This window comes from Lemur catta, chromosome 5, assembly GCF_020740605.2.
Source record: "Lemur catta isolate mLemCat1 chromosome 5, mLemCat1.pri, whole genome shotgun sequence".
Taxonomy (NCBI): domain Eukaryota; kingdom Metazoa; phylum Chordata; class Mammalia; order Primates; family Lemuridae; genus Lemur; species Lemur catta.
The window spans coordinates 75,488,401-75,512,797 of NC_059132.1; the positions used below are offsets into that span (position 1 = coordinate 75,488,401).

General features: G+C 41.3%; 1 protein-coding gene across 1 annotated transcript in view; it reads right to left on the reverse strand.

Annotated features, from left to right (window-relative positions):
• Positions 1 to 10,163: 10,163 nt before the first annotated feature.
• TMEM154 (transmembrane protein 154) overlaps positions 10,164 to 24,397 on the reverse strand; it is a 36,611-nt gene continuing 22,377 nt past the window's right edge. The window contains exons 6-7 of the mRNA XM_045552120.1: positions 23,421 to 23,478; positions 10,164 to 12,527 (exon numbers count right to left, since the gene is read on the reverse strand). Of these exons, the coding sequence (XP_045408076.1) occupies positions 12,512 to 12,527; positions 23,421 to 23,478 (74 nt within the window). The 3' untranslated portion in view covers positions 10,164 to 12,511. The remainder of the gene's footprint in view (positions 12,528 to 23,420; positions 23,479 to 24,397) is intronic.

The following is a 24,397-nucleotide window of genomic DNA, read 5'->3' on the forward strand; positions in this document are numbered from 1 at the left end:
ATAATCATCCCTGGAAAACCATTTCTCCTGCTTCCCGTTGCTGTAAATGGCAACACCACTTTTCCTGTCACTGGTGATCAAAAGCCTAGTGTTACCTTTCATCCTTCTATTCAATCAGTTACAAAATCCTATAGATTCTCCATTCATCGGTCTAACATTTTGAGAGCATATTATCTCAATAGATGATTGGTGCTGAGGGTACAAGGGTAAGTCAGGCAGACATTTATCTGTTCTCACGAAGCTTACATCAGTTAAATAATCACACAAACAAATGTGAAATTGCAAGTGCGTGGAGTGCTACAAAGGAAAGGTACGGAGAACATACCCTGGGGGTCAGGGAAGGCTTTGACTGAGCTGAAACCTGAAGGGTGAATGAGACCTAACGTGGCAAAGAGGAGGGCACGTGGGGGTGGCAGGGTCGCATCTCAGGCAGTGGAAACAGCATGTGAGAAGGCAGGGGCAGGGTATATACTGCATGAGTTGAAAGAAGGACCCGCAAGGGATGGCAGGATTCACAACATGTTACTGACTTTGAGCTTCATTCACAGATCAGTGGGAAGCCACTGAAGGGTTTTAAGTGACAAAAGAAGGGTGAGCAGCGACCCAGTCATTTTGCAGGGCCGTTCCTATTTCTCTTTTCATCTCTTCTTGATTCCTCCTGTTTCCTGTCACCTGTCACCTTTTCCTGGAACTCACTTTCCATGTGCCGAGGATCATTCTTCCAAATCCCAGTCTTGGTCATTTGACTTCTATTCTCAACTTCCAACTTCCAAGCCAAGTTCAAGGGCTCTGCAATGAGGCCTGGTTGCCCAATGCAGCCCTCAGGCCTGCCACTCCCTCTCACACACCCCGGGTGCTGCAGCCGCGCTGCGCTGTCCTGCCCTTTCCCAGCTCACGTCCTTCCTGTGCCCTGCCCTAGGGCTGGAATGTCATTCATTTCCTTGAATGGCCATTTGTCCTTTAAGAGCCAGTTCAAACTCAACTGCTCTCCCCAACCCAGAGTCATCCTTCCTGTGTCTGAGCACTGTATCTGCTCCTCATGGAGAATCTGTCACTCTGCGTTGGGCACAAACCTTATCTTCCCAAACAGGAGGATCCTGGCTTCCTTTCTGTACCCAACGGGGCCCACTGTGCCCTACTTGGAGCAAGGGGCTCTGTGAATGTCAACTGAAGTAACAAATGAAAGATACTCAAATCGGTGGGCGAATAGCATCCAGGGTCACTCTGCACAACTCCTCTATAGTCAGTGTCAACAGCACATCTGCAAGGTGACCCCAGTAACACGCAGGCTGATTTTGGATACGGACTACCTGGATTTAAATCCCAGTTCTACCCGCATTTACCCGTGTGACCATAAACAAGTTACCTCATCTCTCTGTGCCTCCGTTTCTCCATCTGTAAAATGGGGGTGGGAATAATGTACCTGAAACTGGGGGAGTCGAGTGAGTTAATTCACATGAAGCACTTAGAAAAGCACAGAGTAAGTACTCAGTAAAAGTCTTCATCGTGATCCCATCGTTCCCATACAGAATGAACAGCTCTCACCGTGGGAGAATGCCTTCTGTGACCCAATGACCTACAAAATGGCACCTGCAGCCAGAGTTCTGGGCAGCACGATCTCCTACAAACTTCTCAGCAGGGAGCCTCCCAGCAACTCTGTATCTTAACAAAATGCACCTGTTTGCTCTTCCATCTTGTTCCACAGACTCCAGTGTGTGCTGTTTCAGCTACTGGACTGTAAACTCCTTAAGTGCAGAGACCATACCTGTGACAACCAGCACTCGACAATCCTATCACACTCTAGGCACTCATTGTTCAGAGTATCCATATATATATTAACTCATGCAGTTTTTCCAAAAATCTTCTGAGGGAACCAGCGCACAGAGAGGTTTGGTAACCTGCCCAGAGGCACACAGCAGCTTCAAACCCACCCAGGCAGTCCAGCTCAGGGGCTGTGGGCTTTTCTACACCCTCTTACCTCTCCTCTGTATCTTTAATACTTGTGCACAGTAGGCACTCAGGAAATGTTTGCTGAATGAATAGACCCCAGTGGCATCTTTAGGGAAGCCTTCGAGTATTTTCTGTGTAGGATTTCTGACTAGCCTCCTCTCCCACTGACCTTCCAAGTGCTCCAGTAGCAGCTGATAAGTGTTCCTGCTCCTTTCAGGAAACGCTGCGTGCTCCCCCTGGGCTGCTGGAGCAAGTCACCTTGTGTAACTCTACGCCACAGTCCACTCCCAGACCCTTCTCACTTTCTCTTTCCTAGAAAGTGACAGGCAGAGACTCCAAAGCACTCCTAAAAATGGAAATTGCTTTGCTAGGCTGGTGGAATTGAAAATTATTTTTTAAAAATCTTAACTGGACTTTATTTTCAATAATTTTTTATTTTATAAAAGATGTACATGCTAATTATAGACATTTTAGCAACTACAGAAATGCACAATGAAGAGAATTTAAAATGGAAGATATTTTTGCTCTTTGTTCAAAATATTCTTTCATGTTAAATGATCCTGAACATGAAAAGAACTCAAGTGATTAGACATTATGCATTATGGAGAGAGGAAATCTTCCCAATTCTGCCTCATTCCCATTTAGCTTCTCAGGATCTTGACAGCTGCCTTAATATCCTCCTCTCGTCCTAAATGGTGAATTGGGCCCCCAGGAAAATACAGAGGCCCAAAAACTTCCCAGCTTCTCCCACAGTTCCCAAAGGGAAATGGGTAAAGTGTGCCTAAGCTCAGCTTGGATTACAGGAAAACATATAGAAAAAACTAGGAAGCAAATCTTTGAGGGTTTCCTACCTCCCCTTTCGAGAATCCTTTCTCCTTTCTACAAAAGAAAAAGTGGCTCTGGTCACATACACCTAAGTATTAATACATTCATTTAGCTTTGCCAATAAGTTTCAAAAGACATTTGTGCTGCAAGAATATTAGACCTAAAATTAAGATTTTTCTGTTTTGGTTCTGCCTTGGTTAATGAAAATGTATTTGCCTTACTCTTTTTTTTTAGAAACCTTTTATTACAAAGGTAATATGTATTTACTGTAGAACATTTGGAAAATATTAAAAACGTACTAAGAAGGAAATGAAAAGTATCAGCAAATCCACCATCCAGAGAATCTGGCCCATTCTCAAATTCTGACTCTCTGCACGTGCATAGGTGAAGTGGTGGACATCTCCGTGTTCGGCTGGCCCTGAGTGCCAGGCATCTGGTCATTGCACTCTGATTCCCCCCAGACACTGCTTTCCCCGTCTCCTTTCCCCCACAACCACCCGCCCATGGTAATAGAAGAAAATATCAGTCCCAATACTCATTTTTACAGGGTTAGGCATAAAACTCAGACAGTCTAATCAAATTCCTCCTGGGGGACTTCTAAAAATTGGATCCAGGGAAAGAGGTTCCTTCTACTCTGGTGGTAAAGATGGAAAGCTCCCTGGAGCTCCCTGGAGCTACTAGCTGCAATAGTTACAGCTCTGTAGAGAAAGTTTGTCTTGGAGAATAAAGGAAAGACAAAAACCAGAAGCCTTTTTGTGTTTGAATCGCTGGTCTGGTTGTCCCTCGTTCCAGTTTTGCCTGGAATCAGTTCTGGTTGTCCCTGGAATCAGCACATTCCTGCCCCTCCCCAATTTGGTTCCATGAGCCAGTAAGTTTCCTTCTGATCCAGGCTAGTTTGAGTTGAACATTTTCTCACTGCAACCAAGACTCTTGTTTAAACAAACACATCAATATTGCATTTAAGGAGAGAAAATTAGGAGAAGTGTATTTATTTAGGATAACTTTTTTTTTAAATTCAAAAGAAAGTGTTGGGTCTCATGTCATCCGCTCTGGATATGGCCAAAGGTGTAGGTGGCCTGCCCCTTCCCTCAGGTGACCCAGTTAGCTCCCGCCACGTGCACAGCTCTGGTAGGAGTCAGCACAGGCACCCTGATGCTGTGAGAGCAGGGGTCCCAGGTCAGGGTCTGTTATTCACCCTGTCTCTCTGGAACTGAGTTTCCCAACTTGACAGCGAAAACGGGCAATGCTGAGAAAGAGAAGGCATTGGTTACCTAGTGTCCTTGCCGCCCTTGCACTCCCAGGCTGGGCTGGCGACTGTTCATGGGGCATCCAGTGGCCAATAACAGCAGACTTCGGCCAGCTCGGCTCCACTGTGGAAACCACCCCTCCTCGCCTCGCTCCCAACCCTTTCCAGTTGCCTCGAACTCTTGCCTCTAATTTGTATCCCAGATTTTGACCCCCTCTCTTGCCCCTTTGGTTTTAACAGCTAATCATAGTTTTCCCTCTTTAACCAGAGACTTCTCTAAGAACTTTTCCTCACATCCCCCGACCTGGGTTCTCCCTGGTCTTGCTCCAGCCCCGCCTAGAGCACAGATCCTGCCATGGACTCCATGGGCTGTGTCCCCAGCTGTGTCCATCCCAGACACTGGAAGGCAGAGGGCCTGGCAGCATGAGCAAAGAGGAAGGATGGAGTCCATTTGCAATAGAGCTTTGAACAGAAAGGCACATTCACACCATGTAAAAAGCTCTCAGTTGCCACTTGTAACAAGACGAAGGTATTTCTGTATAGACTCCATGGAGGGAAGAGAGAAACGGTTCTCACAGCTCACTCTCTCTCTCCATTAACTGGCTCAGTTGGCTTCAGAGATGGCTGGGGAACATCTCAAGAAGGATTTACAATACCCCTTCTCTTGTTGATCTGTCTTCCTGCTCAGAGAAGAAACAATCCTTATCTTGTGCTTGTATCATCGCCTAAAATGGACTATTTTCTCTTTTTCTTAATAAAACTTGTATTTCTGTTCTCTGTGGATACTCCAGAGCACAAAGGAGAGAAGTCCAAGAGCTGAGTTAGAAAGAGCTGCTTTGAGAGTTGTGCTCTCTGCTGAGCTCCTTCCCCAGTGCTCCTTCGCCTTTCAAAGTGGGGCCACTTTCCCTCCAGCTGCACTTGCCTGTTAGTTCAATTATGATTGTTCCCAGCCTCTTTCCATGTTGGATTTAAGGTAGTTAAAAAAATAAGATACACATACAAGAGGACAATTTAAAATAAAGAATAATGTCAGGATCTATTAGATGGAAGAGGAAAATGTGATTAAACCTGGAAACTTGGGAGAAAATGGTCCATTTGGGCTCTGTACTCACTGACAATAAAGACTGATTAGTTACTTAAGCAAGGGTGCCACAGTAACTCTTAGCCCATTAAATAGTTGGTTTTTCCATTATTATAGAGCACCCACTAGTGCCAATCACTTTTCAGGATATGGAGATGAATAAGACTTGACCCCTACCGTCAAAGTGTTCATGATCTAATCTGCTCCCATTTGAAGCTTATGTACTGAGTGTGGTCATAAATTTCTATGTGTCTGACCCATCGACAACCCATTCTGTGCATAGCTCATGCCTCATGTAGTTGGTAAAACTATTTCTACCACCTACCACAGATCACTGAACCAGAGGTCTCTACCCAAGCCAAAGTCGGCCACACAGGCACTAGACTCAGTAGAGTCAAATATCGCTGAGCTTACTTGACATGAGATTACCTAATATATTTCCTCCATATTGCATGGAGATGCACCAATTTTGGCAGATCATATTTTCCAAAGATGCCTGCAACAATTCCCCCATCCCACTTGCTTGTCTCACAATATGACCTTGACACCCCTCCCATGGACTGGTGAGGTTTATGTCCTCTCCCCCTTGAACCTGGGTAGATTTTGCAACTGCCTTAAACAACAAAGTATGGCGGAAGTGTTGCTATGTGACTTCTGAGTCTAGGATTGCCATGCATTTCCACTTTGTTCTCTTGGGATACTTGCTCTTGGAACCCAGCTACCATGCTGTGAAGAAGTCCAAGAAGCCCATGGAGAGGCCCATGTGGTAGGGACTATGTGTCCCCCAGCCCACAGACCTGGTTGGGCTCCTGTCCAATAGCCAGCACAAACTTGCCAGCCATGTGAGTGAGCCATGTGAATGGGGAACCCTCAGCCCCAGCTGAGCTGCCCAGCTGATGCTGTGTGAAAGACAGTGGAGTCGTTTGCACTGAGCCCCACCCAAATTGCAGATTCCTGAGCAAAATAAATGACTCTTGTTGTTTTAAGTTGCTAAGTTTTGAGGTGGTTTGTTAGGCAGCCATGGATGGCTGAAATACCCATTCAATCAGATTTTCTTTCTCGGGAAGTATGAATGCTAAATGCATCCAGGGGTGGGCCACTTGCACTTGGGCTGAACGCCGAGCAGTGCTGCTTTTCCTGTTCTCCGCAAGTCCTACGCACAGGTCAGATTGGGTATCCTGAAAGCCAGAGTGACTATGGCTATGAAAGAGGTGATATTCCAGGCTGCTTTACATTTTTTCAAATTCTAGCACTAAACACCTGTTTCTGAGAGTGCCTGGGCAGATCTCTCCATTGCAACCTTAAAGAGGGTAATATCCTATTGACTCCAGCTCTAGTAAGTGGGAATTTTATTTTTTTACCCAGTGACCAAACCCTTACCAGTACCTATGTCCAAAAACTAGGCTTTTTTTCTTATCATCCCTTTTCCAAGCCCTGGCTGTTTTCTTCTGGGCCTGGGATCCTGCCTTCACAGCCTCTGTTTCTTCTTATCTCAGCCTGCAGCCTCTGTGACTTCTTATCTCAGGCTGTGCACACCTTCAGGCTTCCTTGACAGTGGCTGACGCCTTCTTAAACACTTTCCTATTGCTAATTATTGGGGAGGCAGTGTAGGACAGGGATTAAAAACTTGTGCTTGGAAGTTGAGGAGACACAAGACAAGTTATAAGTTCTCTAAACCTCCCTTGTAAGTATATTATTAGGATTAAAATCAGGTGATGTATGTTTAGTACCTTATGGCCAGGATCGCTACCTTGTCAGATGCCCAAGATTCTTTCAGTACTTTGTGAGATGGAGCCCCTTATTGCTGGATGTGATAATGCACCAACTGCAGAGACTACTGTTCCTGTTTTCTGGCATATAGGTTAGCCAAGGAGCTGCAGGCAGAAGTGTTTCACTGGGCTGGCAGGAACGCTCTTTAAAAGTGGCTGACCTAGTTGGGGGGCTCAGCCTTGTGGTGGTTCCCTCCTTCTCCTTGTGAATATCATGCTGGAGCTAGAGCTTTCGGATCACACGGCAACCCTGAGGATGGAAGGCCTGCGCTAATGAAGGTGGGAGAGTCAGAAGGAACTCAGTTCCTCGATGACCATGGAGCTACCGTACCAGCTCACCTCGGTACTCCTTTATCTGGGAAAAAGAAGCTGTCTTTCTAAAAACCATTTGATTTTTGTGTCTCTGGTATCAGAGGCTGAATTTAATTCCTAACTGATACACACAATGAATGCTAGTCAAGATGATTATTCTCTAACTCTGTGGGATTGTCTGTTCTTTGGGTCCGAGCCAATTCTGGGCTAAGTTCTGGTTAAAACAAGAAGGAAATAAACTCTGCAGCAGATTCTAGGGGTCTATGGGGCCATCACTGACCAGGTTTTACTTTAGTCAGGACCTTTAGGAGGAATCTACCTCCCCTTTGTTTGTCAAAATATGGACTAGTCTTTGTGACCTGAAAGAATGTATCCTTATTCAGGAAATCTCCATACTGTCTACGTGTTAGGACTCTGCCATGCCGCCCTGCTCTGTTATAATGTGAAGGTACGGAAGATGAGATTAGAATTAAAGGCATGAAGAAAAGTGAGTAATCAGGAAAAAGAAGGTTTATTGCTAAGATTTTTTCATTTTTACTAAAAATATTTTTTAAAGGTACATTCCCATAAACAATTAAAATTTCATTCCTTCATTTAAAACTGTTTTGTAAGGAAGAATGAAGACAATAATGTACAATAATATCTTTTAGATATGTAGAAAAGCTAATGAATTTTTATCCCAGACAATTTTGTATAAAGCAGGTCCAATTCCTTAGGAGCTTTTGAATTGGTATTGCTTTACTTATTTAAAGAAGTATGTGGATCAAAAGAATGGAATTATGAAGGTAACAATTATTTTTCACAGCCGCAGAAATTAAAAGAATTTTTCTTTAGAAAGATGTATATTCACTTCTGTATTCTTAGTAAATAACATTTTAGTAAACAAATATTTTACCTTCAAATAAACCTTTATTCTAAATATTGATATTCATTAATTACATAGAGATTAGTGTAGGAGATAGTCTTTCCCCTTATCTTATAGTGCTTTATTTTTCTATTAAATTTAGAAATATTTTCAATCTATCACTGCTGAATGGGCAATTTAGCATACAAACATATATGTACTTATTTATTTTTATTAAAAAAGGCATGCAGCTGAGAATAGAATAATTTATGGAAATACATACATGCATACCTGACATTTATAAAGTAGTAAATCATAAAGGCAAAATATTATTATGTATACTATTCTCAGCATGCAAAGTGGGAGAAAAACATCTAAAAAACCTTCTGTCTTAAAACTTTGATAGTTTTATAAGTCAGTTCTAACCAGTAGCAATGGGACCATTTCTTATATGAGGCTTCAAGGTGGAATTTATATATTGCTGGGACAAAAGCTAAGTGATAAATATGACATGTGATAATCTAACTGACTTCCCCAGGAACCACTTTGCATTGCTTGCAAAATGAAAGAGAGCCAAACAGTATTTTTTCACATTATTTTCAGTTAAATTTAAATACAAGATACACACGTATTAAATTATTATTGATCTACCAGATTATTTTCTAACTTGCTACATACCTACAATTCCTGTTCTTTCTGAAAGCTAGCATTTATTAAACATGCAGAATTTTCACAGATTCCGGATGTTATTTATAATTGCAGGGGTTTCATCTAAATCAGAGTAATACAATGCTCACGCTCAACTCCTGATTTTTACATTGGAAAAACTGTTGCTTACTGTAAGGTTGTAGCTACATATCATTTGGTCAGTCTTTTACATGCAGACCAAAGAAATGAAAACTGGAAGAATATACTTTTTGTAAAAGTCCAATTACTTATGTACAAAGTACTAAGGCCAATGATGATAATGTGATATGAACTGAAGAGTATGATTACCTGAGCCCTTTGCACCTGAAGTCCAAGTGTTAAAGCACACACACAAAACAAAACAAAAAGTCCCATCCACCTTTGGTTGTCTTAAACAGTTGTACATGGCACTTCTAATCTTGTACAGTGCTGCAATCAAAGTCTTCGTGTTTATTTTAAGCACTTTGGTTTAGAAATTTAACTTTTTAAAATATCATTCAAAAAGAGCATAGAGCATATACAGAGTTCATAGAAAGCTCTATTCTACATACTTGAAGGGATTTCTTTTTTTTTTAAGAGACGGGGTCTCACTCTTGTCCAGGCTGGTCTCTAACTCCTGAGCTCAAGTGATCCTTCCGCCCTGGCCTCCCAGAATGCTGGGATTACAGGCGTGAGCCCCACACCCGGCCTAATTGTATGAATTGTTATCTCATGAGCATGACATGCTATTTAGAAAAGGTAGTAGGGTGAAAAACAAAACAAAATAAAATACCAGGTACATACAAATAACAACCCCCCAAGAGGACTAAGAGGAAAATAAAATCTTGGTTCCAGACAAGATAGTACCAAGGCAATGCCAAAGACCTGCTCAAAAAAAATACATAATTCAGGCAACTGGTTGCTCAGGTTATTACAATTTGACTGATTCCACTCCATATTAATACACAGGAATTCTTCTGGTTGTTGTCATATTGCAGAAATTTCAGAACTGCATCTGTAAGTGAAGTTGCTCTGGCCTGCCCGTTGTAGCTATGAAATGGAAACCCCAGAATTCATCCCGAGTGCCTTCGGAATGTGAAAATGTCGCATGTGTTCATTTAATTCAGCATAAAATGTCAATGTTTTCCTCACCATTAGAATGTCATCAGTGTCTTCCCAGTGTGAAGCCATGTCTTATCACTCCACTACATTCAGGATTGGTACTAATTCTCACAGAAGCTGAAACTAAAGTCTACATTTTATGTTTACTCAACATATGGCCTTTTCCCAGAGATGGTGTGAACTGATGGTTTAAACAAGCAAAATAAAAGAATAGACAGAAGTATTTTTTTAATTGCTAGAGCTGCAGTGAACAGCAGAAGCATCTGCCACCGTGAATGTATCGGGCCGATGCAGGCTGTGTGCACGCGGTGGATAACAACGCCCTTCCTAGAGAGAGAAGTCGCATCATCGAGTTGAGTCCCAAATGGATATTTTTATATTTATTAAAACAAGTTTCCTGAGGAGTTCAACTGGGCAATGCTGTTCGCCTAGTTTGCTTAAGATGTACAAAAATGCAGTAAAACTTACACATCTTTAAAATATTCTAAAGTCAGATTTTGCTCTGATTGGTTATCCAATTAGGGCAAATTAATGAGATTTTTTTTTTTTTAACTAACAATAATCTGAAACATAAAATTAAGTTTGGGCTTAAAACCAATTCTTGAACTTGTCATAAATACACAATGCCTATTGACTGAATAACAATAAAAAGACACAGGTGTTAGAATTGATGCCTGACTGTTTTGACTCATACCAACTTCATATATTTTGCCAGAATACACTCTCTTTTTAAAAAGTGCCTTGTACACTGTGCAATTATAGACTGGTCAGATATAAACTCAATGACACATTGCTGAAATTTGCTTCTTCTGGGATTTCAAATTATTTAAACTACTGAGTAAGAATATTTGTATCACATCAGAAAGGACAGCTTCATCAAAGTAAGATTCCAGGACCCTGTGTACTTCTCTGAACTTGTGAAGTTCATTATTTGATAGGGTTGGATCAAATTTGAAGGCCTGAGTGTTCCCTTTCCTAGAGAGAAAAAGGACACGGAGCCTCTTCTGAGAGTCAAAATGTTGAGAAACAAACCGAAAGTAGTTTGCAAACATAGCAGAAAAACAGATACATCATGATTCAGAAAACAGCGATTTTGGCATAAAGGTCTGAGAGTCACTGTGGATCACAAGTTGAATACGAGTGTGCAAGATAGCAATGAAAACACAAAGCCATATGTGGATGCGCTGACGAGAATATGACAGACAAATCTGTTGAGGTTAAATGCCATGAAGAGTCTTTTGTCTCGTCTCTACGGGATAGCATGATAGCAGTGGTTAAACACAACCAGACAGTTGTATCTTTCATCGTATAGAAAGGCTTCTCTGGTCTGGAACTCTGCCTTCAAAATTATCGGCATAGTTCAGAAGGCAAATACTTGTTAAAGGGATCCTAAAAAGTAGAAGAGGGGCAATATTTTTTTCACGCATTAAGGCAGGCTTTCAAACACAGGACCCCCAATTTAGCAGCAAATGTTTGTTTAACCCCATCTCCCCCAGGTTATATGTGAGTGGTAAAATAAATAGTTTTCCTTCTTTGTTTCTGTCCTGGAATAAAATATCAGGTGTCCTAGGAGAGCTGAGGACTCCCAATTTGTTAGATTGCTTAAAAGGTCACAATTAGAAAATTAAGGATTAAGTGGAGATTGATTTTACGTGTGTGGGAGTGATCAATGGACGCTTCCACATTTTGCGCCATTGCTTTTAGCACAAGGATGTCAAACAATATCACATAGGATGTCATCACTGATGGCCTGATAGTGACCTCCTGGAGTGCCATTTGAGGACATGAGGCTTGTCCCAGTTTGGCAGGAAAGAATGCTGAGCACAGTGAGTGACATCCGCCACAGGCACAGATATTTCCTGCTCCTCTTCTGTTTGTGTCAAACTACCTTAGAGATCCCTGACACACAGAAAGGTGACAGATGACACCCCTGAATACACTCCCTCCCCACATATCACACACCAGTGAGGTGTGGGGGAACAACAAAGAGCTTTGGGGAAATGTTGACAAGTAGAGGTGATTTGTTCTTCCATGGAAGCTTCCTAGTTCCTCGGAGAAGTTCCCGAGGGTGACTGGGCCTGGCTGATCAGGGTCTACAGGTCACCAAACAACATCTCATTGGGACTGTGGACTCTCTGGCTGCTGCTTTTTGGCCAGCGGAGCTCACCACCCTGCTGGGAAGGTGCATACATTGAAACGCTTGCTTTGTTTGGTGTCCTGTCCGTGACATAACACTCCTTGAGAAAAGTTCCAGCTGATTATAATTTACCTGTCAGAGGACTTGAATAATCTGAGGAAATTATTCAAAGCTAGCTAGGTTACAAGGTGGCCCAGGAGGAAAGCACAGATAACCCAGCTTCCTGATGTAAACCACGGGAATGAAGAGAGAGGTCACAGGGACTCAGAGAGCCTGGCCAGACCTGGTCCAGCGACTAGACGTGGGCGGAGAGGAGGGAGAGCGTCGCATGCTCCTCCTCCCCCTCGCAGGCAGCAGTGGACGGCAGCCAGGCCTCTTCTCAGCCACACCTTCTCCCCCAGACAGGTGAGGCCGTCACTAGGAAGAGTGGGCGTTGGAAGAAACAGCAAAAGCTTCTTGTGTCTACGTTGATTTGAAATTAATTAAATTCGTATCCTCTGTTGGCCCAGCAGGCTCCCTCAGGGCTGCTTCTCTTGGAAAACATCAGTACCATGCAGCTTTAGGATTCATTATCACTGTAAGAAAAACAAAACAAAACAGAATAACAGTCTATTTCCAAGAAGCTATCGAGAGCTGGTCACTCCAGTATGGAGGTGACTTAAGAGAACATAAACTGTCGGGATGCCAGCAGCGTCCAGCGTGTGATTTCCAAAACAAAGGTCAGTTTGAATTTTATATTTGATCCCTGAGGAGGAAATGCATGAAAGCCAAGAAATAATCCCTCGCTCTCGCTCCAACATCCCTCCCCAGTGCTGATGTGGAGAGAACCAGATGGAGTTGGGGTTCCCCCCTTTAATTAAATCTAATCCCCTTCTCTATGAATATATGCCAAACTGCCTTTTCTCTAAAAAAAATGTTTTCCATGTGTTGTTTTCCCTCAAGAGCTTGTGGTCCCGGCATGTCTTCAATCACCTGTTCCGTTCATACCTACGAAGGATCCGGAGGTGCCTTCTTGGTGTCACTTAGAATTCAGTCATCAGGCATCTTGGGGTGTGAGGAGACATAAATTACGGAGCCGGTATTTGAACATGACCATGCTGTTGGCTGATTCGTGCTTTTGCTTCTGACTTGGCTGTCTCTGCCAAATGTCTGGCTGCACAGCTTTTTCCACACTGAGGCCATACCTCCCCCAGGCTCCCGGAAAGCAGGTGGCTCTACCCTTCCCCGCGCTTCTCTGGTTAGTTTTGTGTCCCCTTCACTCCAATTCTAGAAGCTCTCCATTTCAAGTGACCTCTGTCTCCAGGGAATGATAATAATCAACAGATCTGGCATCTCCTTAGCTCATAGGTATGTACCGTCTGCAATAGACAATATTCTTCTGACTCCTACTCCAGTGCTCTCCTGCTCAGTGCAACACTACGTGTTCCTGAAGAGGCCTTTAAAGCAAGTCAGATAGATAGTTAGATGGATAGACAGATGATAGGTAGAGAGACAGGCAAATAGAAGACAGATCGGTCAGTCTGTTGATAGGTAGATCTATCCACGAGAGGGGAGGGGAGACATCATGTATACCTTTGCGTGTGGTGTTTTTGTCCTGTTGTGAAGACAAGGGAAGAAGCTATGATAAGGAAGGAAGAACAATTGGAAAGGGGGTGTGCAGAATTTTATCTGAGGCAGGGAAGTGAACAAAAGGCCAAACTACATCAAAACATTTCAAATGGAAGCCTTGAAAATTGAAGAAATTAAGAAATTTTTTATCTAAAAGGTAGATGTAACAACTCCTTTCACTGACGTCACCCTGAATAACTCCTAAACTGGCCAAGGAGGTTTCATTTCCTGGAAACAGGGTGGTAGCAAGATAGTATTTCGAAGACCCGGGAGTCCATCTCTACAGAACATAAGTCTCCTAATTGCCTGTTTTCCTTTTGGGGCCTTATCTTAAAATTTCAGCCACTCTAAGCAGAGTTTAATACAAAGCTGAATTGCAAGGGCAAAGGCATCCTTTGTCCACAACACTGATCCGTGTCCAGCTGTTACAACTGAAGTGATTTTGAAAGTTAATTAATACAAAAGCAGTCCATATCGATTAATAAAAAAAGAAAACACAAATAAGCAAAACAAAAATACCAATAATCTCATTACATGAACATTTTGGTATTTATTCTCCCAAAGTTTTTTCTGTGATAATGATATCTATTCTTTTTGTACAAAAATGGGATCATATTATGTCTATTATTCTGTAATCTGCTTTTCTCACTCTCATTCACATATAAACATCTTTCCTTCCTAATAAATATGCACTATCTTTTTAGTGGCTACATAGCATTCCATTGTCTCACTAGATCAAAAAAAATTTTTTTTTTTGCTAATCCCTTATTGTTAAACATTTAGATTATTTCCAGTTTAAAATTTTCATTTGTTATAAACATTGCTACATCTTTGCACACTTCCAATTGTGACCTTTGCATAAATCCCTAGAAAAGGATTGCTAGGTTGAAGTTTATGCAATTTTAAAGCTTTTATAGCCCTTTGTCAAATTATCCCTCTTCCCAAGACATTTTGTACAATTTATATTCTCCCAACACTTCCCTTCAGGAAAATATCCTTCTTCCCACGTCCTCTCCCACACTGGATATTATTATTTTCATTTTTCTGTAAATCCAATGGGTAAAAATGGTATTATATTTACTTTTCCTTTTTTGATTACTATGAAGAAGAAACATTTTTTTCAAACATTTAATTGGCAATTTCAGTTTCATCATTTCCTAAATTGCTTATTGATAGTTTTTGCTCATATTTAAAATGGGACAATTATCTTTTTATCAGTTGTGTATTAAAAATAATCATTTTTTGTTCAGCATAGATATGGCAAAACTTTTTCCCCAGTTTGTCGTTTATCTTCTAATTATTGTATTTTTTGAAGTTCAACATTTTTGAGCTTTTAATGTAATCAAATCTATCCTTTTCTATAATAATATGGTTTCTGACTAATGTGTCATAATACTTTCCTCCTCAAAGTGATATAATATTTTCCTATATTTATATTTTTTCTGGCTTTTTTCTTTCTAACATTTAAATTTATCTGGAGTCTATTTTAGTATAAAGTGTGAGGTAGAGTTCTAAATTTCCCCCCAATGTCAGTGAGTTGTCCCAAGACTATTTATTGAATAACCCACTTGCTATGAAATGTTCATTCGTGTTTGTTCCAGGTGTGGACTGTCTGATTGTTGACCAAGCATGACACGTTTCCTGCAAACTTCCCCACCACCCCCTGCGCCCTTGCCGTCGTACAACTGCTCTTTATCTTTCTTTCAGAATTGTCCTGGCTATCTGAGCAGTTGTTCCCTCAAATGAAATAAGTGTGCATTGGGATTTTTAAGAGATCGGGTGGAATTTAAAGTGATAATTTTTACGTTGTTGAGTCTTTCATCAGCAACACAAGATCTCTCTCCTTCGTTCAATTCTTTTATATCTCTCAATAAAAATTTGAACATTTTCTTTTTATATTATCCCATGCGTTTTTTCAGTCATCTCTGGGTAGTTCACATCTGCGTTGCTTTTATGATAGTATTAATGTTCATATGTGCTAACTAGCAGCTTTTGTGGCATAGTTGATAAGAGCACTGGGTCAGAGGGGCTGAGCCTCAATCCGGGCTCAGTCACTTTCTTGCTGTACAACCTGGGCAAGCTCAGCTTTCTTAGCCTAAGTTTCCTTGTCTCATTTCGTCTGCAACACGTACGTAACCCTACCATGAATTTACTGTTGTTGTAAAGAATAAACGAGAAAATGCAGGCGAAACATTACAGGCCTGACACACTAATGAATATTAGTTATCCTGTTTTGCAGATTTTACAGTAGCCAGTGTCTGTTGGCAAAACACTAGTTTGAATATCATTTCAGATACCCAAAGGCTTTAAAAAACCATCTTGCAAAACAAACTTTAAATTTCTAAGGAGAAACATTTTGAATACTCAGCATGTGACACTGTCTGTCAACAAGAATTTGTTTGGTTAAAGTGCCAAGAAAGAAAAAGGAGCTTAAGGTATGGGGTTACTGTTACATCGCTGTGAACCGTGAGCAATGTGACAAGCACTGCCACGTAAGAGACAGTCCCAATGTGGGTACAAGTTGCTTCACCTGTGGGATATCAGGTCACTCCCAGAGCGTAGCCATGCTCACTGGTGGAGGGGTGGCCATGAGGCTTGTCATGAAGTCAGCAAGCCGGGATCTGGTGCACCACCGGGGCCTGGAGGCATTCATTCATTCTCCCTCTCTCTCTCCTTTATTTAGATATGTTCCCTGCTGTCTTTTTGGCTACTTATCATTTTTGTGAAATGATCAAATAAACCCAGATGTTTTTAACTCTGGCAAATCTTACAGTTCCCCGTTAAAAATATCTTGGCAAACTGCCACAGAATTACAACAACAAAAAAAATGAGTGATCTTGCTTCAAAACTTTGTGGATCCCCTCAGTGTTAATAGGTGCTGTTTTAGTAACTTATCTATGACAGCAACATTAGTGAGTAATTTTTCTAGGAGTGTTATGCAGATATTTTAAGAATGTGAAACACCTTTCCCAAAAGCCTGTAGAGTTATAGGCTAACAAATAAAAACAAATTTAATTGATTAAAAAGCATCATCTTATTATTTTCTTTAAGAAGGCATGTAACTGGCGTGCTACCAGTTAAATGAGGACAGATGCAACTCGAATACCTTGTTTCATAACTGCCCCTTTGTTGCAGTCAGAATCAGATAAGTCATCTTTGTTCTCCTGACCCGTCTGTCTTGTAACAATCCCTCTTTATGGCCACAGCTCATGGACCCTATCTCCAAAGACGGCAATAAACCTACGCTAAACCTTTCCTGTGTTAGGATGTTCTCTAACTCATCTTGGGGGAAGTGCAGAGTTCAGTTTAGCACAAAGTCACGTAACAATTAGATCAGGCTCCTTTTCTCTTCATAAATATAATGTCCTTTCTCCTTCCCGTAAGAGGCCTGGCCCTGGGGGGAATTATAGAGGTCACCCATCTGGCTAACATCACAGCCAGGCCTAGAATTAGTCCAAGACACATAGATCATGCCCATAGAGTAGACATAATCTGGGCCACTCTTCAAGCAATGCTGTGGTTTTTAAGATTTAGTACATCTTTCCTCACCCAACACAGACACATACACACATACACCCTCCTGCATTTTAATCAATTTCAGATTGATGGAAACCGACTGGCACTTAATACTCGTTGGCTTGAAGTACAGATGGTCCCCTACTTACGACATCCCACTCAATGATTTTTCAATTTGTCAACTTTACAATGTTGCGAAAACAATACGCATATACGCATTCACTATACTTCTTGACTTATGATGGGGCTACTCCTTAATAAACTCATTGTACATTGAAAATATCCTGTGCTTTTGACTTAACGACATTTTCAACATGCAGTGGGGAACCCCATCGTAAGTCAAGGAGCATCTATATACTTTTAAATGACTTTTGAGGGACTAGGGAGGAAAAGAGGAAACTCATAAAGAAAAATATTGGAAGTAGCCACAAAGATTTACTTGAGCGGAGAGGTCAAAAAAAGTTCACATAAAACTACTGTTTTCTTGCAATTAATGGTTAAGTCAATGATTGCACTGGCTGATGGACACATCGGTGGCTGGCTTTCTTGTGCTGTGTCCTTTTTAAAAAAAATCTATAATTTATCTTCTAATTTATAAAATTTCTTTTATTTTAACTAATTAATAAAGGAAAATGAAAATGCAGTTTTAAAAAAACTTTCCTTTAGCTAAATTGAGCTTTATTACAAACCCGCCATGTGAACTTGGACGAGCCTCTTAATTCCTCTGAATTCTCAGACAGCTTATTTCATTTTTTTGTTTGTTTTTGAGACAGGGTCTCTCTCTGTCACTGGGCTAGAGTACAGGGGCATCATCATAGCTCACTGCAACCTCAAACTCCTGAGCTCAAGCGATCTTCCTGCCTCAGTCTCCCAAGTAGCTGGGACTACAGGTGCATGCCACCACATCTGGCTAATTTTTTCTATTCTTAGTAGAGACAGGGTCTTGCTCTTGCTCAGAACTGATCTCCTACTCCTGACCTCAAGTGATCCTCCCGCCTCAGCCTCCCAGACTGCTAGGATTACAGGTGTGAGCCACTGTGCCCAGCCCAGATTATTTCATTCTGAACTGGTTGTCTTGACATGATGTAGACAGTGTCAGGCACATATTAGGTGCTCAATAACTATCTTTTGAAAAACTACACAGAAAATTGTACTTTCTCATAAAAACAGAGGGAAGAAACAGGAAGAAATTCACAAAATTCTCTATTAAACTAACCTGGACAACTCTAGAGAAATACTGAAGTTACCCATTTTTGTAATGCCATTGATCTCAGAAACATGAGTCACAGAATAAATAGTAGCATTATTGTAATTTAAGAACAGGTATACTGTTACTTACCCCCTCTGACCTAGTTAATTTCTCATGTAATAGTACCTAGACATTTGGCATGGAGAAAATGCTGTGTATTAATACATGTCTTATGATTGTTGTGGTTATTGCTATACTTTCAAAATTATAAATCCACCTGGGTGGAACCAAATCTAATTCTTTCCCTAATCTTTCACAATGTTGTTGCTGAATGTAAAGTCATCCCTGTGGTCAGGAGAGATAAAGGGAAAGGAGAGGAGCAGTTAGTTAGTATCTGTGATTCCTTGTCTGCGGTTATTCATCTAAGGTCGCAGAGACAGGAACACTGAGCTTTCCAGAAACTGTGTAACTCTAATGCCCCACGGAGAAGGAAGAGGCTGGCTAGATTATATGGGCCATGAAAAAAGGGTCTCGTTCTTGTTTGTACCACAATTTAGTGGCATTGGGGAGGGTGTTGTGAGGGTCAGGCTAGACAATAGGGAGTGCATTTTCTATAGAGAATTTAAACGATAATCAAACAAACTAACTGGATCTGGCTTTTGGCATCACCATGTGCTGGCAATGTTTAGCAATGCAGTGATGAAATTCTCTCCAACTCAAGGGCAGGCCTCTCCCACCACCCTCCTCACATCTCTTGGAACACCACTGACCCTACTATTCTCTTGTCCAATGCCAGGCACACAGCAAGTATGAATCATGGAAAATGCTAAGGTGGGAAATAAGAATATAAAACTCTTCACTTCCCCACAAATTCCTTTGTTGCTTTTCCTATTGACTTTTTTTTTTTTTAAATCATAGTGTAAATTTCCCATAGTATTTCATACATCTCTGGTCCTTATTAAAATCGTGTGCTGTATGTTAGATGCCATAGTTCAAGGAAAATGTCTAATGAGGGCAGAGGAAAGTAATGAACAAGGGCTGGCCAATGAGACATACAGGAAAAGTTCTGAAAGACCTGCGATTAAGGTCCTTAACAAGAGGAGGCTGAAGGTTGAAGTCCTTGCACACGATTAAGCATAAGATAGTGATCAGAGAGACTCCGTTTTCCTAGAAGCATGATGGGCTTAATATATAACAGAGGTTCTATGTCAGGGATGTCTTTCTCCCATCAAGGAAAGCTGAGCCCTATAAATGGATTCCAGAAGTCTCAGTTTATCAGAAGTTTGGAGAAGCGTGTTTGCCATTAAACTCAATCTTCAATGACTGTTACTTACTTTCCAAAGCATTAAATTCACCTGTATACTGTTTCAATAATAGGAGAAGGGTCAGCCACAGAGATAAAAGCCAATGGGGAACTTTGGGTGATAATGAGGTGTCAGTGTAGGTGTACTGATTATAACAAATGTACCACTCTAGTGGGGGGTGTTGATAATAGGGGAGGCTTGCATGTGTGAGGGCAGGGGTATGTGGGAAATCTCTGTACTTTCTGCTCAATTTTGCTGTGAACCTAAAACTGCTCTTAAAAATAATCTTTAAAAAGCTAGTGAGGGAAAGGGAAGGACTATTGCCACTGCAAAAAAAGAATTGGTTTCATTTGCATGGTGCTGTAAGACTGACATAGTGGGTTTATTTTCTCATGTGATTCTCTGAAACTAGAAGGACAGGTGCCCTTATTTCCATTTTTCAAGGTGAGGAAACTGAAGGTCAGAGAGCTGAAGTGATATGTCTTAGTCTAAAGAACAAATAAACAGTAAAGTGAGGTCTTTTTTTTTTTTTTTTTTGAGAAAGAGTCTCGTTCCATTGCCTGGGCTAGAGTGCAGTAGCGTATCATAGCTCACAGCAACCTCAAACTCAAGCCATCCTCCTGCCTCAGCCTCCCGAGTAGCTGGGACTACAGGCACACATCTGCACACCTGGCTAATTTTGTTTTTCTATTTTTAGTTGCCCAGCTAATTTTTTCCATTTTTAGTAGAAATAGAATCTCGATCTTGCTCAGGCTGATCTTGAACTCCTGATCTCAAGCAATCCTCCTGCCTCAGCCTCCCAGAGTGCTAGGATTAAAAGTAGTCTGATTCTAAGTCCAATGACCAATGCACTTTCCACCTGTATCTCTAACAAAACTTTCAGAGAAAAAAACCAAATCTTATTTCTGTCCCAGATTAGATATTCAAAGTAAATGTTTTACTGATAATCAATGTAATTAAGACATTAGGAAAAAGAAATGTAGATGAAATTATGACAGAAAAGAAAGATTATCCAAACTATAAGGTACTAATGCCCTTTCAAAAACTCCAGACTGATATGGGATGATTCTGAAATCACCAACATTAATGGGCTTTTGCCAGCAATAGAGGAGAACCAAGTCTCATAGGAAATCCACCAAATTCCCTATTTCTCAGGATTAGTAGATCCGGAAAGAAATAACCAAGAAAACCAGGGGCAAAAATAATGTCCCCCCTCCACCCCATGAATATTGATGTGTTTGGGCCTTTGGACACAGGCTTATTAGCCCAAAAGGCAGTGAGATTCTATATATCAGTTTTAATTTATTAATAATTAGAATAATAACCAATGCTTATTGAGAGTTTATTTTGTGCTAGGCTTCGTTCTAAGCGCTTTGTACTTTTCTTAAATTTTAGTGAATAAAAATTAACTTTGCAATGTCGTAATACTGTTTCAAGTAATCATAAAGTGCCTGCGGCACAAAGACCTGGGACTCGCCATTCTTGGATCTGGAATGCTGGTGCTGGCTTCACAGAGAGGGAGTGAGGTGGAGGCCTGACAGTCATCCTGTGCATTAACGTCAGATAGCTCCAGATCCACAGAGGAATGTAGACGTTCCCTTTAAAAATAATTTAGCAATAATGCAGCTCTCCAAATAGGTAAAGGCTTTTTGCCTCACAGGCAGAAATGAACTCTAGCTCATTTTCTCAATATTTCAAAGATCTAATTCTTTTTTTTTTTAGAGACAGGGTCTCACTCTGTCACCCAGGCTGGAGTACAATGGCATGATCATAGATCACTGTAGCCTCAAACCCCTGGGCTCAAACGATTCTCCTGCCTCAGCCTCCTGAGTAGCTAGGATTTCAGATGTGCACCACCACGTCCACCTAATTTTTAAAATTTCTTTGTAGACACAGGGTCTCGCTATGTTGCCCAGGATGGTCTCGAACTCCTGGCTTTAAGTGATCTCCCACCTCTGCCTCCCAGAGTGCTGGGATTGCAAGCATGAGCCACTGCACCTGACCTCCAAAAATCTGATTTTTAAGAAGTTCACACCCATACAGTTCTGTAATGTTAAGCTTCCTCCGTGCTGGCAACAATTTGAAAGAGCAAGAGGCAGGTATAGAAAAACCACCGACCTTCCTCATCATTTGAAGGTGCTCATCAGCGATAGAGTAATCGCATGCTTATGCAGTTTTGGTGGTGATCTGAGCCCTATACTAGACATATGTACTGGCTCATTTTTAGGTAAGGTAAAAATATGGGGGAAATATTCATTTGTAATACTCCCCCTGGCATTTTTTTCTCTATCTCCTGCTTGTTAATATCCAGACTCTCTTTTAAGTAGGATAGAATCTTTTCTGAACCAACGATGAATCTTAGTCTCGCTTTGTTGCTCAGGCTATAGTGAGTGCCGTGGCGTCAACCTAGCTCACAGCAACCTCAAACTCCTGGGCTTAAGCGATCCTCCTGCCTCAGCCTCCCGAGTAGCTGGGACTACAAGCATGTGCCACCATGCCCGGCTAATTTTTTCTATATATATTTTAGTTGGCCAGATAATTTCTTTCTATTTTTAGTAGAGACTGGGTCTCGCTCTTGCTCAGGCTGGTCTCGAACTCCTGAGCTCAAACGATCCGCCCGCCTCGGCCTCCCAGAGTGCTAGGATTACAGGCGTGAGCCACTGCGCCCGGCCTTAACACATAAATACTTAGAGCTGTAACATTGATTTCAGTCTACAATAAGGTATAGACTTTGGTATCCAAGTTGAGGTTTGCCTGAATAAGATTATGGTGGCAGGATGCAGAGAGAGATGTAGGTTGGTGAATTTTTTAGGTAAGGTTTAGGGAGAATATGCAGAAAAAGGTCCAAAGACAAACACCTGACTGCCCTAATAATCACTACCTAAGTCTTCCCTTGCAATGCTCAGGCCTCAGAGAATGCAGTCACTTGCCCAATGACAAGTGACTGCACTCTGAAAGCATTTCAGATGACTGGCACAAGACCTAACATGGAGGGAGAGTGTTTATCCTGCCCCGAAGGTTTAGCCTATGTATTGCTACAGAAGTGTAGTATCTCAGCCACCGGCTCAAGTTCTTTGCTCTCCGGCTGTCCGTGGGTGATCCCTACCAACAACTTGGTACCCCCAAGATTACAGCAGTGCTCTGCAGAGCAAGTCCTTGTCCTGCTGAATCATCCTTTTCCCTGAGAGCACTTCCCTTGTCCTAACCCAACAACTCTCAGTCAAAAACACCCCAAACATAGTAATTTCTGTCCTTACAAAAGATAATTCAAACGAGAGTGTGGACTGCTAAACTACACCCAAACCCTGATGCACTAAAATTTTCTGTTGAGCGGAGCCACCTTGTGGTGAAATGGAGCGTTTTAAAAAAAATTCTCATTTAATTTGTCTCACGTAACAATCAAATCCAGGTGGGTCGGTTCTCTTTGTTTGCTTTTCAAAAATGTTCATTTTACTCACTCGAGTTTCCAATTAGCCACTTTAAGACTGTCCACTCCATCTGTTTTCCTTACCAAACATCTACTTATCCAAGGTAAACAAACCTACAGTTTGTCACAATTGGAAAGTTTTATGACTAAAACAGAAGTTGACTCAACAGTGTCTCTATAGAAGGGCAAGAAAATGTCAATGCTAATTCATTGCTAAAGAGAAAGAGCCACTAGGATATTGACTTTGCAGCCTCTGTGTTCTGCAATTCTCACTTCCTTATCTCCAGGTTACCACACGCATACTCATGCAAATTGCCACAGAAAATGTGTAGGCACAGAGAAAGCAAAATGTGCTCCACAGTGGTTTCCAATCCGTCCCACCAAATATTTAATACATATAATCTGTGGTAAAAACTAGAAGTACCTTGGGTTGTGGTTTGATTCCTTCTCTTCCTTCAAGGTTGGTAAACATTCACAGTCGGCTAGGGTGGAATAAAAGCAAACTCATTGTTAGTCACTGAAATTCTATTTTCTATGCGCAAAACTGGCACAGTGGAGCATTGCATTTCCCCCATCTGTGTGGTTACTTGTGTGAAATGGCCTCAGCAGGGAGTCCTAGCTGTTAAAAGATTAATGGTGGTGAGGCTCTTGAAATGGAAAAAGCACTAGTAACACAGATACGAGACTTCAACATGCCTCTGCCCCTGTTGGAAAGGGTGCAATTTATCATTGCTTGGTGATTCAGGCCCTGCAGCGCCTCAGTGTTCTAAAAGCTGGAATCTGCGTGTTTCAGGATTGATGCTGGAATAAGATCCTAACGTGTCTGCAGAAAGATTTTAGTCAGACTGCACAAAAGAGAAGTAGGTAGGTGGGACACAACCAGTCTACTTAAAGTCATCAGCGTTCTCTTGCATTACACCGCTCATTATTTGTAAGGGGAAAAAAATCTTTAGATATATCACCTAGGTGTCAAAATAACTCAGCTTTAGTTAGTAACTAGAAATGCTTTTCCAGTTTTCTGGTTTTAGTAATGATAGGATTATGATTTTTGTATTGTGCAAAATCTCAGGCCCAAAAGGAAATACAACAACGTGACATTATGTTGTTATATTTCCAGTCTTTGGGTGGTAAAATGATTTTTTCTTCCTATTAATTTTTTCCCACATTTTCCAAATTTTACTATGTATATTACTTTTACAAACTGAAAAATAATAAAATAAGACTATTTTAAGGACTATCTCAATGACCAATCCCTATCTTCAAATGCCTTATGGAGCCATTTTCCTCAATATGAAAAGCTGTTAGAAATTGTACTAGTTGAGTGGTTCTAACTTTTTTGAAAGCTTATCTTGATAAGCCTCTGGTAACAATAATTCTAATAAGAAATCTTTAGATTTGAGA